Source organism: Salvelinus alpinus, chromosome 1, assembly GCF_045679555.1.
Source record: "Salvelinus alpinus chromosome 1, SLU_Salpinus.1, whole genome shotgun sequence".
Lineage (NCBI taxonomy): Eukaryota > Metazoa > Chordata > Actinopteri > Salmoniformes > Salmonidae > Salvelinus > Salvelinus alpinus.
The window spans coordinates 69,905,450-69,923,489 of NC_092086.1; the positions used below are offsets into that span (position 1 = coordinate 69,905,450).

Sequence of the window (18,040 nt, forward strand, 5' to 3'; positions counted from 1 at the left end):
AATAAATATTTCTACAACTTCACCAATGTCGGGATAAGATGGTTTTAGGTTTTGTATCTAAATGCATACTGTATACGAAGGAATCGTGTTTTACACTCTACATCCCCGATCTCTGTGTGTGTGTGTGTGTGTGTGTGTGTGTGTGTGTGTGTGTGTGTGTGTGTGTGTGTGTGTGTGTGTGTGTGTGTGTGTGTGTGTGTGTGTGTGTGTATTTATATATAACAATATATAACAATGTTATAACAATGTTACACATTAGATAACGTTGTGGGAAATATCTATCAATGGCACAATAATCTGAAAGATTACAAAGTGTCCCCTTTGTTAAAAACAAGTAACTCTATCCATGATGAGGTGTTAAACGTCATGAATGGGCTAATGCCCAGCAGGTTCTTAGGTGATGTCTCTTTAAGAACTGTACCCTCTGCGGAAACAATTGTACAACCCCCAACAAGTCATTGAATCTGTCAATCACCGGTCGGCGCTCTTTGATGTTGGGAGTCCTCGCCTTGTCTTGAGCTCAAATGCACTATTTGTTGCTGCCTGGCTGCATTACATTCAACGTGCAGGGCCGCTCCACAGCAGAGCAACTTTTGTTTAGTTTTATACTTTGGCCGTATCTGAGTGCAACAAACTTGGGAGGTTTAGGTTAATAGAAAGTTTCGTTTCTTTTTTTTCTAAGGAGCGCACCGCTGATTAGGCTAGGACAATATTTTTTATTTTCAAAGCAACATGCCTCAGCTCAGTAGCGGCGGAGGAGATGATCTTGGAGCGAACGATGAAATGATATCCTTTAAGGATGAAGGCGACCAAGATGAGAAAATTCAAGAAAACGCTTTCACAGAAAGGGACTTAGCTGACCTCAAATCGTCTCTGGTGAATGAATCCGAGACGAATCAAAGTCCGAACGCAGCGGTAGGTACAAGAGAGATAGTTCTTATGCGCTGTTGGTAAGGTTGAAAGTGGTTGTTAAGGGGTCTTGGTATGAAACTTTTGTCGCCTGGCCTGTTCAAAGTTATTCTCAGGTTACTAATCTATGTTTACTGTCATTGCTTTGGACACTTTCAGGCGGTCAGACGGGGACAGCAAAACGAACACAGAGGTTATCAAGAGAAACACCGGGAGCATCTTGACGGCGGTAAGAACTAACGTTAACAAGCTCGCGTATTCTCAGACAGCAGTTGAAGTAGGCAAATTGTATCGCAGTGAGTGAAATACGTTCCCTGGGATTATAATTATATGCATAATGAAGTCATAAGCTTTACGTTAGGTTTATTTCTTGCCCCTATATGGGGCCAATTCTGTCAAGAACACAAATTGATTTTTGGCTGTACTGAACCTCACTTTTCAGGGCAGGTAAGTTAAAACGCTATTTATATCATGAGCTCTAGTTCAGTAGAAATGTTTGAATATAATAAATCACAAAGATTTGTCCACTCATGCAATTACCTAAAAGGGAGTTGAAAAAATCCATGTGGATCAATTACCTTCTTTTTGGACAGCCTGTAAAGATGCGTCACACATTTTGTTACCATCAACAGTCAAGACTTGAGAGACCAGTGGTTAGGCCACTGTGGTGAGTGACAAACAACAACAAGAACAACAACAACAAGGGATTGGGGTTTGGCTGTTTTTGTGATGCAAGATTAGGGCTGTCACTTTGTCACACAAATATGTGACAGTAGTAAAACAAGTCTGTAACCTAGAATCTGTCAAAGAACTCTCTGTCATTATTTGTTGAAAATACTTTTGCTTATTATACCAGTTTTAACTACAGTAGGCCAAAAAAAAAAAAAAAAAGTCATTTGGAAGGTAAGTGAACATGAGAAAACATGTTATCTCACATTTTTTCGTCTCACTCCACAGTTTCCAAACATCAAGATGGAGGAATGTATAAAACAGCGTATCCGGGGTACCCGTTTCTCATGCTGCCTGACCCATACATCCCCAACGGATCAGTGTCACCATCTGTAAGTCCACATCACGTTACCTTCCACATCACAATGTAGAGTTAATCACTCTGTTGCATTATTATGGATTGTTATTCTAGGTCTCAGAAGGAATCCATTTGCGATAACAGGTGCACGATCAGTTGAAAGTCTATATCTGAAAGTCAAATGCAAGGACAACGAACTGTAAGGAAATTAGAAAGTCTGGGGGAAATGATTCAAAGCCACGTGTACTCCGGTAGATTTTGATGTCTGTATTGCCATGGTATTACTCTGATATGAAGTATACATCCGCACCCTCATACAAGTTTGAGTATGGACTCAATCAGTAGCACATCAAAAAACAAAGCTTATTTTGCTCACACTTTTGTATGTCTTCTGTGTATTGGTATCTTATAACATTAAAGGGAACTATGCATCTTTGACTAGGTGAAGCACATTCTGTTAAATCTGCGAAAACAGGGGGGGAAAAACGCTCATATTAGGCATGGCGTTTTAAAAAAGCCTACTTTTCGGTCTTCTTTTCGAGTCATAACGTTTCTGTCATCAACACTCCAAGGGTTCTGAAAGAAACGCTAGCACAATCAGAAGCTCAGGTTTAAACGGCGTCGGATATGAAGCCTAGTCATGTCGCCACTCAAATTACCAAAAAGTATCGAGTGTGTGTTTGTGTCTGTGTGTGTGTGAGACACCTAATTGTGTACAGACCAAAAAACAGTCTTCCATTTGTTAGGCCCTACGTAGTGGCTTTATATGCCTCCAAATGCATCAGGTCATTTATAAAATAATTAACACATTTTATTGAGACGTTAATAAAGTTGGCATTACAAAGTAAACACAAAACTCTGAATTATTTTCAGTGTTATGCCCAGAAACGAATGTGTCGCTACCTCTTTCTTCTTATAAATTAATTCCCCCGTTTTATCCTTAAATGCCCCGCAGTGCAAAGTACATAGGTTCTAAAGATTGTTTTGGGAATAAAGAGCACTTTCTTCCTTGTGTGTGTATGTGTCTCCACGGCTCCACACAATGCTCACTTGTTGCTTCCCTTGTAATTACCCGGCAGCAATAGCAGTACTGCTACCTGCCACTTCAAAAGGAAGGGAGGATGGTGTAGATGGTGATTATAGCATAGGACATGGCAGTGGGGCGCGAGGGGAAACAGGGCTGTGGATTCCCTCCTGTTTGGTGTACCAGTTCTGATGTTTACGTTGAACAAGGTGATGCCTGTCTTCACCTCGCCTCACCCAGAGGCAGGCACTCTGCTTCTATCTCAGCTCAGGCGCTCTATCACCTCATTGTTTTAGCTGGGTTCATTTGTCGGTTTTGACTTGGTTGATGCCTATCTTTGTTATTTGTTTTGGTAGCAATTTGTGAATTTACCTCCCGGGAAACTATGAAAGAAATAGTCTCTTTTTTTTCCATTTATTTTTGTATGTTGAACTTTTATTTAGGCATGTCAAATGTCCTTGTAAAAACTCTAGACTATCCACAGGGTAACAATTCATTTTGTTAAAATATATAAGACTAGTATTCGACTATTGAAAGGAGAATTTGAAACCATTTTGTTACAAAATATGTACATTTCTTCAATTAGTTGAAAGGCCTCACTAAACAGATGGTCTAATTAGCTGATTCTTCCTGCAGACAGTTGAATCGTACCCCTTATTGTTTTAGAATTAATGTTATTAACTCTTCAAAAGAATTTCACAAAAATCTATTCTCTTTACAGAAATCATTTTACAATGTCTAAAAAGAAAACACATGAGGCTGGAAAGCGTGTTCCTTCTAAGCCCGAACGGGTCCTAATACAATTATTACAGCGTCGTTTCATGGGACATGCCAGGGAATTATATTCTGGCTGTAATATTAATGTAGATATCAGTTGTCCTTCCAGATACAGTGTCAAAAGAAGGCGATTTGAGACGACCCCAGATGCTTTACCAGATTTCCCTAGCTTTTCTGTGAACAAAGCCTCCTCCTGAGTGTGTAGCTGTGACGCGAGACGGGTTAGGGTGTATGTAATGCTGTGGATTACCAGAAGACATTGTTTCATTTGAGGGGATCAGTAGAAGAGGGTCGTTTGAAGGAGCCAAACCCCTGCGGATGAAGGGTTCGAAATGAGAGCCACCAGAATACACTACTCCCGATCTGTGTATTTCTCTCCTCTCTCTCTCCCTCTTCATGGTATCCTCGCCATAATGCACTCCTCCTCATCTCCCCACCCGTCTCTCTCCGCCCATCCTCTCTCTCTTCTAATCTCCTTTGCGATCACCCATCTCCTTCTCTTCCTTACCTTCTGTCTCGCTTCCATAAATACACTTGTTTTCTCTCCCCTCTCCTTCATTCCCGCTCCACTTCTCCTTCTGCTCTCCATCCTCTTTCCTCTTTCCTCCCAGGTGTCACTCTCCTCTCTATCTCCCCTCCTCTTCCTCTCTATCTCCTCTCTTTCTCTCCCTCTTCTCTCTGATGGCCTTGCATCCCAGCGGGTGGTGAGGCCCCGGGTGGAGGATGTTTGCGGTGGGCTGTGCTCATGGAGGGCTAGAATGTCAGGACAATCATCAGAGCCCAGAGAGCCTGTGATGTGGAAGATGTGGTTCACCGTGTGGATCACAGGCGCTAACATGTCTAGCGGACAGACTGGGGCGGCTGTAAGTCATATCCCACTTACCCTGTTCAATTAGAACGTAACGAACAGTTCAGCGCGGACGTGTTCACATTGTTTCTTCATTGTATTGACTCTTGAGCAAGTGAACATTGTTAAAAGGCCAGCTCGTTGTTTCAAATATTTGATAGTGAATTTTCACGAACACTCTTAACTGAGCTTTTTGGTGCTACGCTTAAATTCCGTCAGTCAACTTTTTGAGTATCGTCATACAGGAAACAGGATACAATCTTTAAAAAAAGAAGACTTTACCAGTTCAGCCCTCCCTCTCCGTATCTCTCCCTCTTTCTGTCTGTGGGTGTGCCTCTGCATTGCTTCTGTGCTGAACTCTCTGTGCCTTAAGTGTTAGTCCTTCCCCAGATCAAGGGATTCATTACAAGCAAAGCCCAAGATCGCACGTCCCCAGATCACACATCCTTGTCTGGCATTGTGAAGTGCTGTTTACACTGGCTTGTTCAACTAGCCCCTAGTCCCTAGGTAAACAATAGCAGAACACTGACTTAGGCCCTGTAATCCCTGCATACAAGCCCATGGGCTGGGGCTCTGTGCCTCTGACTGACAACGATAAGAAACAGTGGTGCTGGATTATGCTCCTCTAAAGAAAAGCAGCTTTTCCCGGCCCGCTTGTGTGTGCGTGCGCGTGTGTGTGCGTGCGTGCGAACAAACTACTTGGAAATTTGTGACTGCCCCAAAACGGCTCCTTATTATGTAATTGAACATTATAAGCATGAGATTATTGAAATGAACAAGGATGATGGTGGCGGTGTGGCAGAGTAGCCGAATAAAATCAAATCAAATCAAACTTTATTTGTCACATGCGCCGAATACAGCAAGTGTAGACCTTACCGTGAAATGCTTACTTACAAGCCCTTAACCGACAGTGCGGTCCTAATAGATGTATGGACCGCAATAGAACATTCAGAGAAAGCCGTGTCAGTCAGAGAATGTTTAGGACAGCAGGAAATGACAGAGAGGCTGCAGATTTAAATACAAATGATGATAAGGGGCCCTCATCCTCAGCTCTTTGAAGTGGTTGGCTATAAAGAAGCCTCAAGAGATAATATGTACAAGCCTATTTTAAGAGGCGGAAACATTTAGAAAATATAAGAAACCTGTCGAATCCCCTGAGGCGTTTATAGCTGTAATTATTCATGCACTTATTTCCTTGTTCCTCCCCACCCCAATTTTGAGTCCATTAAAGAGCTCTCCTGAAAGGTGGATGTTCCAGCATCTGCTGCAGAGGTTTCTCTTTTATAGTCTTTGACTCAAAATCACAGTTTCAATGACTAACATTTTTTACAAGAGTGCTACTCACGAATCTGAGAGAGTCTCAGTTGGAAGTGAGCGTCTCTAATAAACCCTCCTCTTTAGTCTACTAGAGGCTTCCGCCATTAGCCCGCTCGCTGCTTGGTCCTTCTTTGGGTCCCTGTTTGTATTTGCCTGTGAGGTCTTTACAGGTGTGGGGGGGGGGGGGATGTTGCACCCAGGTGACTCACTGGCTGACGGGAGCAAACCAAACGGCGGCTCAATTGCTGTTGTTGACAGCCCAGATGCTCAGCTTCTCAGACTGCAGTTAATAAACTACAGGAAGATGATTATCACACAGGCAGGCACAGCACAGGGGTGTTTAAATAGAACGGCTTCCTTCCTAGTCTCCACCTTGCAAGCAGGACTAAATATAGGCCTCAGGAACATGCGGTAACCTGCTTTGTACACCTTTGATGTGTAATTATCGAATCGTTGACTTTTCCAAATTCCAATCCGGGGCTGAGGTACCCCGTGTTACTAGGACACTGTAGTCGTAGACAGGTTCATATTGCTTCCTGTTGACCTAACTGAAAACAAATGACAAGGGTGTCGGATAGGTAGGTTAATGGTCATGTGACATATGGGAAGCAGGTTTTGTATCATTTCTTGTTACTGTACTTCATAGTGCCGTTACATGGCACTTTCATACAGCATCACCTTCCCCAGATGAATCATATTTTAAGTATATACACACAGCCTGTACTTTTTCATCAAAAGAGAGAGAGAGAGAGAGAGAGAGAAAAAAAAATCCCCCGGCTTATATAACCATAACTTTTGATTCTTGATGTCAGAGGGTGGTATCACTTTGATGTTTCGGGATGATGTTTCTGAAAAAGAGGGATTGCCAGGGGAGGAAAAGCAAGAGGAAAGAAGATGAAGGTGGCTGAACAAAACATGCGGGCACCTTTGAGTTGGCCCGAGCTCTGTGCTATAGGGGACTGGAGATAAACAATTAAGGTAGATAGCTAGATAGGGAGGAGACGGTTCAGGTCTGGGACTCTATGGAGCTGCGGTGTCCAGGCTGGGGACACTGTAACCTGGGTAGAGTGAGTGACAGTCTCCTGGACCACTTGGCTGATTGACTCAGTTTTAATGGCCTGCCTTCCTGGGCCACAGCTGTCTCATTCTCACCCTGTTGTGTCTGTGTCCCTGGCCAATTGGTATTTGTCAGGCTGGGGTGAGAACTCAGCAGCGTGACCCACCACTGGTGGAGGGCCAGGGGGAGATGGAGGAGGGTGGTGCCTGGGTGGGGGGTGATGGTGGGAAGCTAGGCCCTGGAGGGAGGGGTGGAGGAGGTCACCCCTTCGGTGGTGTGAAGTTCAGGCAGGTCACCGTTGTTTTCCTGGGCGCTAGCTAGTAGAACACGAGTGACTGAGGCCTCCGTTGTGAATGAAGCCGTTGTTCTTGGCCCGTCCACTGTGATGTCATCTCATCTACAGCATCTGGGCCTGGGTTAGGATAGGAAATCAGTCTTCTGTTTTTCCAACTATGAAATACCAGTGTGTTGGGTGATGGGGTGTGTCTGTTCACAAAGCCTGTTTGAGAGAGAGAGAGAGAGAGAGAGAGAGAGAGAGAGAGAGAGAGAGAGAGAGAGAGAGAGAGAATTGTTATTGTGGGGTTTGTTGTCTTCTCTCAATCAATCACATTTATTTATAAAGCCCTTTTTACATCAGCAGTATAGAAACCCAGCCTAAAACCCCAAAGATCAAGCAATGCAGATGTAAAAGCACAGTGGCTAGGAAAAACTCCCAGGAAAGGCAGGAACCTAGGAAGAAACCTCGAGAAGAACCAGGCTCTGAGGGGTGGCCGGTCCTCTTCTCTCTTGTTGACAGGCCTTTTATAGATGGGTGGCTGAATGGTGTGTGCATGGCCCTAGATGACAGTTTGCCATGTGTTCTCTCTTTTATCTGGCTCTGTAAGGAACTTTATGACCTGTTTGCGCTTGTGAGTCTTCTGTCTTGCATCCAAACTACCATGTGTGCTCAGAGAAGGGTAGAACTTTTGTCTTGATGTGCTTTGTTTGTGCAGGCCTGCTCGGGTGGAATTTTCCCCCATCACATGAAAACTGTGTCCGTTATTACTGTTGCCTTAATCACTGTCATTTCCCAGAAGGCCATAGCATCACAAGCATGTAACTGAATGCTGCTCGATGTTTCGTCTGAATAGGTCGGGAGGAAAGTCTTAGTGGGTTGAGCTGTGTTGGACACACACGTAATACTGTGTTGCTTGCTTCTACCCAATGTGGATGAGGCGTGTTATAAAATTGTGTGTCATGGACGTCATTCACAGTATTACAATTATATGTTTGGGTGTAGGGCCTATCTCATTCTAAATGGTTATAGTTATAAGAAATGACTAGAAATGCATATATTACATAAATTAATTCTGTCACATGATTATAAATCACTGTCAATTATTACAAGCTGTTTTGGTGCCTTTCAAGAGGCCACACAGGAACTCAGCCCTCTGTCACAGGTTGTTCTGCCCACTTCTGCTGTGGTCATGTGACGTGTGTCCCCTGCTGGGACAGGCCCAGCCGTGGCGGTGCAGAGCGGGAGAACCACACAGCAGCAGCAGCAGGAGAGAACCAGACCAGAGCTGAGCGGTGGTGGCGGTGGGTGGGTGAGGCTGTGGGTGGAGCTGCTGGTAGATGGGTATCAGATGGGGCAGGATTAGGCCACTGTGATCGCACCCATGTGTGCCTGCCACATGCGGCTGGGGTGGCTCCACCGGGTCTGGGGCTGGGCACTGGCTCACTCAGGGTGCGGGGCCCGGCCTGGTGGATGGGTGGGGGAGGGGGAGCTGGGCAGTGCTGGTGGGCCGTGGCTTGACCCCAGCAGAGAGAGGTTCAGCCCAAGGCCTTTGCTGCATCCCAAATAGCACCCTATTCCCTTATATAGCTTCTACTTTCCACCAGGCTATATAGGGAATAGGGTGGGCGTTTGGGACACACTCCTTGTCCCAGAGCTGCGCTGGGTAGCTGCACTGGCATTGGAAGTTGAGAAATGGAATGGTCTACTTTCAAAGTTACATGTTGAACTGTATTGTGTTGAAGGGGAGGTGGGAAGTGAAATCTGTGGTGACATGCAAGGCTGGTGGATTTCTTGGGTTCAGCCTAGCCATCCAAGAAAGAGTAGGCATGTTAGAATATGTATCAGTAGCATCTAATCAGATCAAATCTAATCACGTTTTATTTGTCACATGCGCTGAATACAACAGGTGTAGCCCTTACAGTGAAATGCTTACTTACAAGCCCTTAACCAACAATGCAGTTTTAAGAAAAATAAGTATTAATAAAAAAATAGATAAGTAAAAAATGTAAAATCAACATAACAAATAATTAAAGAGCAACAGTAAAATAACAGTAGCGAGGCTATATACAGGGGCTACTGGTACAGAGTCAATGTGCGGGGGCACCGGTTACTCGAGGTAATTGAGGTAATATGTACATGTAGGTAGAGTTAAAGTGACTATGCGTAGATAATAAACAGAGTAGCAGCAGCGTAAAAGAGGGGACAATGCAAATAGTCTGGGTAGCCATTTGATTAGCTGTTCAGGAGTCTTATGGCTTGGGGCTAGAAGCTGTTAACTTCTACCGCCTCAGAAACCCGGATCCGGGAGCACCCCCCACCCCCCCACCAGTAAAAAAGCTGAATAGCATAGCTAGCATAGCGTCACAAGTAAATAGTAGCATCTAAATATCATTCAATCACAAGTCCAAGATACCAGATGAAAGATCCACTTCTTGTGAATCCAGCAATCATTTCTGATTTTTAAAATGTTTTACAGGGAAGACACAATATGTAAATCTATTAGCTAACCACGTTAGCAAAAGACACCATTTTTCTTTGTCCACCATTTTTTCTCTCCACCAGTAGCTATCACCAATTCGGCCAAATAAAGATATTGATAGCCACTAACCAAGAAGAAACCTCATCAGATGACAGTCTGATAACATATTTATTGTATAGGATAGGTTTTGTTAGAAAAATGTGCATATTTCAGGTAGAAATCATAGTTTACAGTTGCACCCACCATCACAACTCGACTAGAATAAATACAGAGAGCAACGTGTATTACCAATTTACTCATCATAAAACATTTCATAAAAATAGACAAAGCATAGCAATGGAAAGACACAGATCTTGTGAATTCAGACAATATTTCAGATTTTCTAAGCGTTTTACAGCGAAAACACAATAAATCGTTATATTAGCATACCACATGTGCAAACGTTACCCCAGCATGAATTCAAGGCAACGGGAGCGATAACGTTATGATCACCAAAATATATTAATTTTTTCACTAACCTTCTCAGAATTCTTCCGATGACACTCCTGTAACATCATATTACAACATACATATAGAGTTTGTTCGAAAATGTGCATATTTAGCCACAAAAAAACGTGGTTATACAATGAGAATAGTAGCAAAACTGGCCTGAAAATGTCGGGCGCCATCTTTGAGAGTGATCTAGTCTAATCGATAACTAATCATAAACTTGACTAAAAAATACAGGGTTGACAGGAATCGAAAGACAAATTAGTTCTTAATGCAATCGCTGACTTACATTTCTAAAATTATCCTTACTGTGCAATACCGGGTCCGCCAAAGCGAAGCTACACAAAACAAAATGGCGATATATGCGTTTAAATTTTTTCAACAGAACAGCGATTTATCATCATAAATAGTTCTTACTATGAGCTGTTCTTCCATCAGAATCTTGGGCAATGTATCCTTTCTCCGGTCTAATCGTCTTTTGGTCGAAAGATGTCCTCTTGTCCCGTCGAAATGGCCAATAACGTTCGGTATGTACAGGAAACGTGCCCAGCTCATGGAAGGGCGTCACAAATAAATGCCTCAAAATCGCACTAAACGGATATAAATTGCTATAAAACGGTTTAAATTAACTACCTTATGATGTTTTTAACACCTATAACAAGTAAAAACATGACCGGCGATATATTACTGGCTAAACCAAGGCTTGGAAAGAGGTCGGTCCAACGTCCATCTTGCGTCGAGTGCAGGGTCCAAAGGAAAGCTACTTCCGGTCTTTGGTGTTTTATACAGGCCCTGATTGCGCAATCGACTCCATTCAAATTGTCACCACTTACTGACATCTAGAGGAAGGTGTAGGCAGTGTTTGTATCCTCATAGCATTCACAGGGACATTAAAACTGACCTGGGACCAGAGGCCAAGATTTCTGAAATCTCACTCCCTGTCAGGAAAAGTGCTGTAGATAGAGTTCTGTTCCACTCAGAGACATAATTCCAACGGTTATAGAAACTAGAGAGTGTTTTCTATCCAATAATAACAATAATATGCATATTGTACGAGCAAGAATTGAGTACTAGGCAGTTTAATTTGGCAATGTCAACAAAAAAAAAAGTGCTAACAGCTCCCCCTATTGACAAAAGGTTAATAAGAAGCCTTTTGGACCTAGACTTGGCGCTCAGGTACCGCTTGCTCTCATGCATGCTTCAGTGTTTCTTGCCTTGAACCGAGCATAGAAGTAATTTAGCTCGTCTGGTAGGCTCGTGTCACTGGGCAGCTCACGGCTGTGCTTCCCTTTGTAGTCTGTAATAGTTTACAAGCCCTGCCACATCCGACGAGCGTCGGAGCCGGTGTTACTCACATCGGCTGCGGAGAGTGTGATCACACAGTCGTCTGGAACAGCTGATGCTCTCATGCATGCTTCAGTGTTTCTTGCCTCGAACCGAGCATAGAAGTAATTTAGCTCGTCTGGTAGGCTCGTGTCACTGGGCAGCTCACGGCTGTGCTTCCCTTTGTAGTCTGTAATAGTTTACAAGCCCTGCCACATCCGACGAGCGTCGGAGCCAGTGTAGTACGATTCAATCTTAGTCCTGTTTTGACGCTTTGCCTGTTTGATGGTTTGTCGGAGGGCATAGCGCGATTTCTTATAAGCTTCCGGGTTAGAGTTCCGCTACTTGAAAGCGGAAGCTCTACCTCTTAGCTCAGTGTGGATGTTGCCTGTAATCCATGGCTTCTGGTTGGGGTATGTACGTACAGTCACTGTGGGGACGACGTCATCAATGCACTTATTGATGAAGCCAATGACAGATGTGGTGTACTCTTCAATGCCATCAGAAGAATCCCGGAACATATTCCAGTCTGTGCTCGCAAAACAGTCCTGTAGTTTAACATCTGCTTCATCTGACCATTTCTTTATTGACCGAGTCACTGGTGCCTCCTGCTTTAGTTTTTGCTTGTAAACAGGAATCAGAAGCATATAATTATGGTCAGATTTGCCAAATGGAGGGCGAGGGAGAGCTTTGTACATGTCGCTGTGTGTGAAGTAAAGGTGGTCTAGAGTTTTTTTTCCTCTGGTTGCACATTTAACATGCTGGTAGAAATGAGGTAAAACGGATTTATGTTTCCCTGCTTTAAAGTCCCCGGCCACTAGGAGCACCGCCTCTGGATGAGCGTTTTCCTGTTTGCTTATGGCCGTATACAGCTCATTGAGTGCAGTGGTAAATAGACAGCTACGAAGAATATAGATGAAAACTCTCTTAATAAATAGTGCGGTCTACATCTTATCATGAGATACTCTACCTCAGGTGAGCAAAACCTCTAGACTTCCTTCCTATTAGATTTCGTGCACCAGCTGTTGTTTACAAATATATACAGACCGCCACCCCTTTTCTTACCGGAGGCGGCTGTTCTATCTTGCCGATGCAGCGTAAAACCCGCCAGCTGTATGTTATTCATGTTGTCGTTCAGCCACACTCGGTGAAACATAAGATATTACAGTTTTTAATGTAGGATATTCGTGGTCGTAGTTTGTCTATTTTATTATCCAATGATTGTACGTTGGCTAATAGTACTGATGGAAGAGGCAGATTACCCACTCGCCATCGGATCCTTACAAGGCTCCTCGATATCTCCGTCTCTTTCTCATGCGAATCACGGGGATGTGGGCCTTGTCGGGTGTCTGAAGTAAATCCTTCGTGTTCGACTCATTATAGAAAAAAAATCTTATTCCAGTACGAGGTGAGTAATCACTGTCCTGATATCTAGAAGCTCTTTTCCGTCATAAGAGACGGTGGCAGAAACATTATATACAAAATAAGCTACAAATAATGCGAAAAAACACACACATAGCACAATTGGTTGGGAGACCATAAAACGGCAGCCATCTCCTCTGGCGCCATTGTACTAAAGCCATAAGGCCATATGTTTGTGCTTGGCTATGTGTGGGTTCTGGTCGAGAGCAGGCTGGGGACAGTCGGCCCCATACTTACCAACATTAAAATAACTTTATTTGAAAGGTATTTTAGATTCATTTTCATTGAATTATAAACGTTTTCGTGTTTGGAAGAGCATGTGACTGCCCTGTAAATCTTATGGAACAAAATCCCAAAGAGAGAGAAAGAGTAAAAGATTCCACCCCCGTGCAGACAGACAGGCAGAACATTTAGCCCGTTTTCCAACTCCAATCACAACATGGAGTCCTGTTGTTCTTCATGGATGGAATTCATTTGTTTGTTTATTTTTCCATCATTGACTCCAAAGGGGAACTCAGCCAGTCTTTGTTCAACATTAAGCGCAATGCCCCCTAACATTTTCTTCTCTGACGATCTGATATCCATTACCATGTTCATTTCAAACCGTTTTTTTTTGTCATCACAATGTTTCTGAAACAATGTTTAGTTCGGGAAAGAAGACAATGAAATTAGTGACTGGCTGGATTGTTAGACGGTGGTTTGTTTGAAGCTGTATCATTCCCGTAGGTCTCAGTCTCAGACATTCCCTGAAAAGTAAGCTGATATGATTTGTCAGAGCCGATTCCTCGTGCGTGTACTCATCCCTGAGAAAAAGGCCCTGAGATAATGACACACTGCCTACTACAGGCAGGGAGGGCTCCCAAACAACACACACATAGCCGTAAAAAAAAGCAGGTGTGTGAAAGAGAAAGAAAGAGAAACAGAGAGAGAGAAATAAAGAGATAAATTACGTAACCAAGTTCATTTCTACTCTTTTATTTTTCTTAGATGGGAAAGCACACATGGCCCCATAAATGATGTGAATATATGCAAATTGGCCCGTAACTCCACCTACACAACAGCATAGGCCGAGGACTATGCATCCTTTAAGCAAGCATGGTTCGTAAACACATTGGCAAGTCAAATTCAAGGACTTTCAGGGACTTTTTCAAGCACTTCATTGTCATTTTCAAGGATGTCAATGTTATACAATTGTATAATTTATATAATTGTACATATAGGGCCTTATATAGAATCCCCCCTCCTCCCAAAATGCATGCAAAAAGTGTCAACAAAAAAAAGTAGGACATTAGCACTTGAAGAAAAAAATATGTTTTGGGGCCTTTGCCAATACATTGCTATTCAAATTACATTGTAAAATATGTGAGAATAATGTGGACATTGCCTGACTAAATAGTTTGGATGCGTGGAGATTTATCTGCCTATGTGGCCGACACAGGGTCACATAATAAAGCAGTGAATAGCGTCAGCATTCATCTCACCATTTGAATCTCACCATCGCTGTTTTTATAATGAGAAAGTGTCCCCCCCCCCCCAAAAAAAAACGGGTTCCTTTTTTAACGGAATGATTTGTATGGAAAGCCAAGTTGAAGCCAACAGATGTCCTCATGAAAGGTGCTGCATGGTCAATCCGACATCTGCATTGGCCCGTACAGCATTTACTGCGATGCGGCCTCCGCAGAAGTCAGAGCATTCTGGGAGCTGTCGTGGGCATCCAATAAATAGGTCTGGTCCGCCCCACAGTGATTCAGGGCTGATCTCTACACCAACCATGATAAAGGGTTCAAACATAGGTTTCAAATCAACATGCGAGTTCTATTGAATATAGCTATAGCTTATATCATAATGTAATGACATAAACAAAAATGGCAGATTGTTATCAATGACTTATCAACAGCTGTAACAAGTTGTCCAGTGTAGGAAATCTTCACTGTTGCCCTAGTAAATAGAAAGACCCACATAGTAGACTAACAGTGAAATGCTTAATTACGGGGCCCCGCAGAGAGAGGAAAATTGAAATAATAGACAAAATAATAACACGAGTGAGTGAGTAGGTGGGTGTGGTGGTAATTACCGATGCTGTACCCCAGCGTCGTGAGTGACGATGTAAGAGCCATTTCAGCTCAGAGCCCGAGCCTCTGTTGCTCCTCAGAACTCCACAAGTTAAACAAGAGGCATCCCAGTTCCGCCGAGCTACTCGCTGCCTTTCAAATGTTATGGAATGTGGTTTTCTCTGTGGTTTTCCCCCCTATGATCGTCTGGAGCCAACTGGAAACCATTTCACGTCTTAAAATAGGGCTTTGCTTTTGGGATAGAGAGCGAGGTCTTTGTAGATATCAAACAAGCTGTGGCGGGTAGAAGGGGGGAAAAAAAGAAAATCTTGCTTCAAAAAATAGCATCGAGATTTTTTAATGGTGGACATGAAAGTTATTAATGTAACGCTCCTACCATTTCAGCTGGAACGGCAGCGCTCTGTGCCGCGGAGCTGGGCTTTTAGTGCCTGAGCTTAAAGGGAGGTTTGAAGGGAACAACTGTGTGTAGTGGATACAGAAGGGATGCATCCCAATTGGCACCCTATTCCCGACACAGTGCGCTGCTTTTGGGCAAAAGTGGCGCACTGTGTAGGGAATAGCTCTGGTCAAAAGTGGCGCACTGTGTAGGGAATAGGGTGCCAATTGGGATGCAGGCTGTGTGCTGTGGATACAGAGGGAGACCCCTTCTGCCTCAGAAGTGATGACGCCTGTTTGAAGTCCCTCCCACCCACCTCTGTCACACCTCCGCTTGTTGCAGTCTGAGTTAAGAGACGTTTTGGTTCACTGTTAGGCTGTCAGACCTAGTTAATGTGCAGGTTTCATAGCATGTAGGTGTGTGTGCATGTGTGTGTGTGCGTGTGTGTGTGTGTGTGTGTGTGTGTGTGCGTGCGTGCGTGCGTGCGTTCATTTGGGTGTGTGTGTGTGCGTGTGTGTGTGTGTGTGTGTGTGTGGGCGTGCATGTGTGCATGAGTGTGTGCATAGGCATTGTGGTGGTTGGGTTTCTGACATGCATCCTGTATATCAAGGCCAAGTCGAAGAGCTTGTGTGAATACATTGATGGTGATGTGTACTGTGGTTAGGCAACTTGCCTCCTCTTTGTGTTCGTGTGTGCGTGTGTGTGCGTGAACGTATATTCATGTATGCGGGGAAACACGCAACATAGACAGTGAGAGGGGTAGGATAGGGACCGGGTGAAACAAGCCTCTTTCTCCTCTCTCTCATTACCTTATCTGATTTATAGAAGGGGAGAGAGAGAGAGAGACAAAACAGAGCGCTAGCGGAAGGGAGTTAGCAGTAAACATTGAGAAGCAGGTAACCGCGTATGCACCTGGTACACCTCACCGCAAACGACTTCAAACAGTCAGAGGCACCTTCGCAGCACCTTAACCATTTCACAGCCATCCACGGCAGGCAGCATTCAAGGAACAGCGCCAACAATGAACGCCTCGATGCCTTAATCAGTTGAGGCAGGGCCACAGCAAAACTTCCTTGTCAGACACTCCCTAACTAACTATCCTACAGGCCTATACAGAGCCCAGCCTTGCACAGTCCAGCCCTGCACAGCCCAGCCCTGCACAGTCCAGCCCTGAAAATTACAGCCCTGGAGAGTCCAGCCCTGCATAGTCCAGCCCTAAGGAGTCCAGCTCTACACAGCCCAGCCCTACACAGTCCAGCCCTACACAGTCCAGCCATACACAGTCCAGCACTACACAGTCCAGCACTACACAGTCCAGACCTACACAGCCCAGCCCTACACAGTCCAGCCCTAAGGAGTCCAGCACTACACAGTCCAGCACTACACAGTCCAGACCTACACAGCCCAGCCCTACACAGTCCAGCCCTACACAGCCCAGCCCTACACAGTCCAGCACTACATAGTCCAGCACTACACAGTCCAGACCTATACAGCCCAGCCCTACACAGTCCAGCACTACACAGTCCAGACCTACACAGCCCAGCCCTACACAGTCCAGCACTACACAGTCCAGACCTACACAGCCCAGCCCTACACAGTCCAGCACTACACAGTCCAGACCTACACAGCCCAGCCCTACACAGTCCAGCACTACACAGTCCAGACCTACACAGCCCAGCCCTACACAGGCCAGCCCTACACAGTCCAGACCTGCACAGTCCAGCCCTAAGGAGTCCAGCCCTACACAGCCCAGCCCTACACAGCCCAGCCCTACACAGTCCAGCCATACACAGTCCAGCCCTACACAGTCCAGACCTACACGGCCCAGCCATACACAGTCCAGCCCTACACAGCCCTGCACAACCCAGCCATACACAGTCCAGCCCTACACAGCCCTGCACAGACCAGCCCTACACAGCCCTGCCCTACACAGTCCAGCCCGAAAAAGCCCAGTCATACACAGCCCAGCCTGACACAGCCCTGCACAGCCCGGGCCTACACAGTCCAGCCCTGCACAGCCCAGCCATACACAGTCCAGCCCTACACAGTATAGCCCGACACAGCCCTGCACAGTCCAGCCATACACAGTATAGCCCTACACAGCCCTGCACAGCCCTGCCCTACACAGTCCAGCCCTGCACAGCCCAGCCCTACACAGTCATGTCCTGCGCAGTCCAGCCCGACACAGCCCTGCACAGCCCAGCCCTACACAGTCCAGCCCTGCACAGCCCAGCCCGACACAGCCCTGCACAGCCCAGCCCTACACAGTCCAGCCCTGCACAGCCCTGCATAGTCCAGGCCTGCACAGCCCTGCATAGTCCAGGCCTGCACAGCCCTGCACAGCCCAGACCTACACAGTCCAGTCCTGCACAGCCCTGCACAGCCCAGCCCTACACAGTCCAGCCCGACACAGCCCAGCCATACACAGTCCAGCCCTGCACAGCCCAGCCCTACACAGTCCAGTCCTGCACAGCCCTGCACAGCCCAGCCCAGCCCGACACAGCCCTGCACAGCCCAGCCATACACAGCCCAGCCATACACAGTCCAGCCCTACACAGTTCAGCCCTACACAGTTCAGCCCTACACAGTCTAGCCATACACAGTCCAGCCCTACACAGCCCATTCATACACAGTCCAGCCCAAC

The 18,040-nt window shown here is 45.3% G+C and overlaps 1 protein-coding gene across 14 annotated transcripts in view; it reads left to right on the forward strand.

Annotated features, from left to right (window-relative positions):
- The first annotated feature begins 488 nt into the window (after positions 1–488).
- LOC139584198 (transcription factor 7-like 2) overlaps positions 489–18,040 on the forward strand; it is a 68,298-nt gene continuing 50,746 nt past the window's right edge. For all 14 annotated transcript variants that reach the window (XM_071415763.1, XM_071415773.1, XM_071415780.1 and 11 more), the window contains exons 1-3: positions 489–915; positions 1,069–1,138; positions 1,867–1,970. In XM_071415763.1, the coding sequence (XP_071271864.1) occupies positions 733–915; positions 1,069–1,138; positions 1,867–1,970 (357 nt within the window). In that variant the 5' untranslated portion in view covers positions 489–732. The remainder of the gene's footprint in view (positions 916–1,068; positions 1,139–1,866; positions 1,971–18,040) is intronic.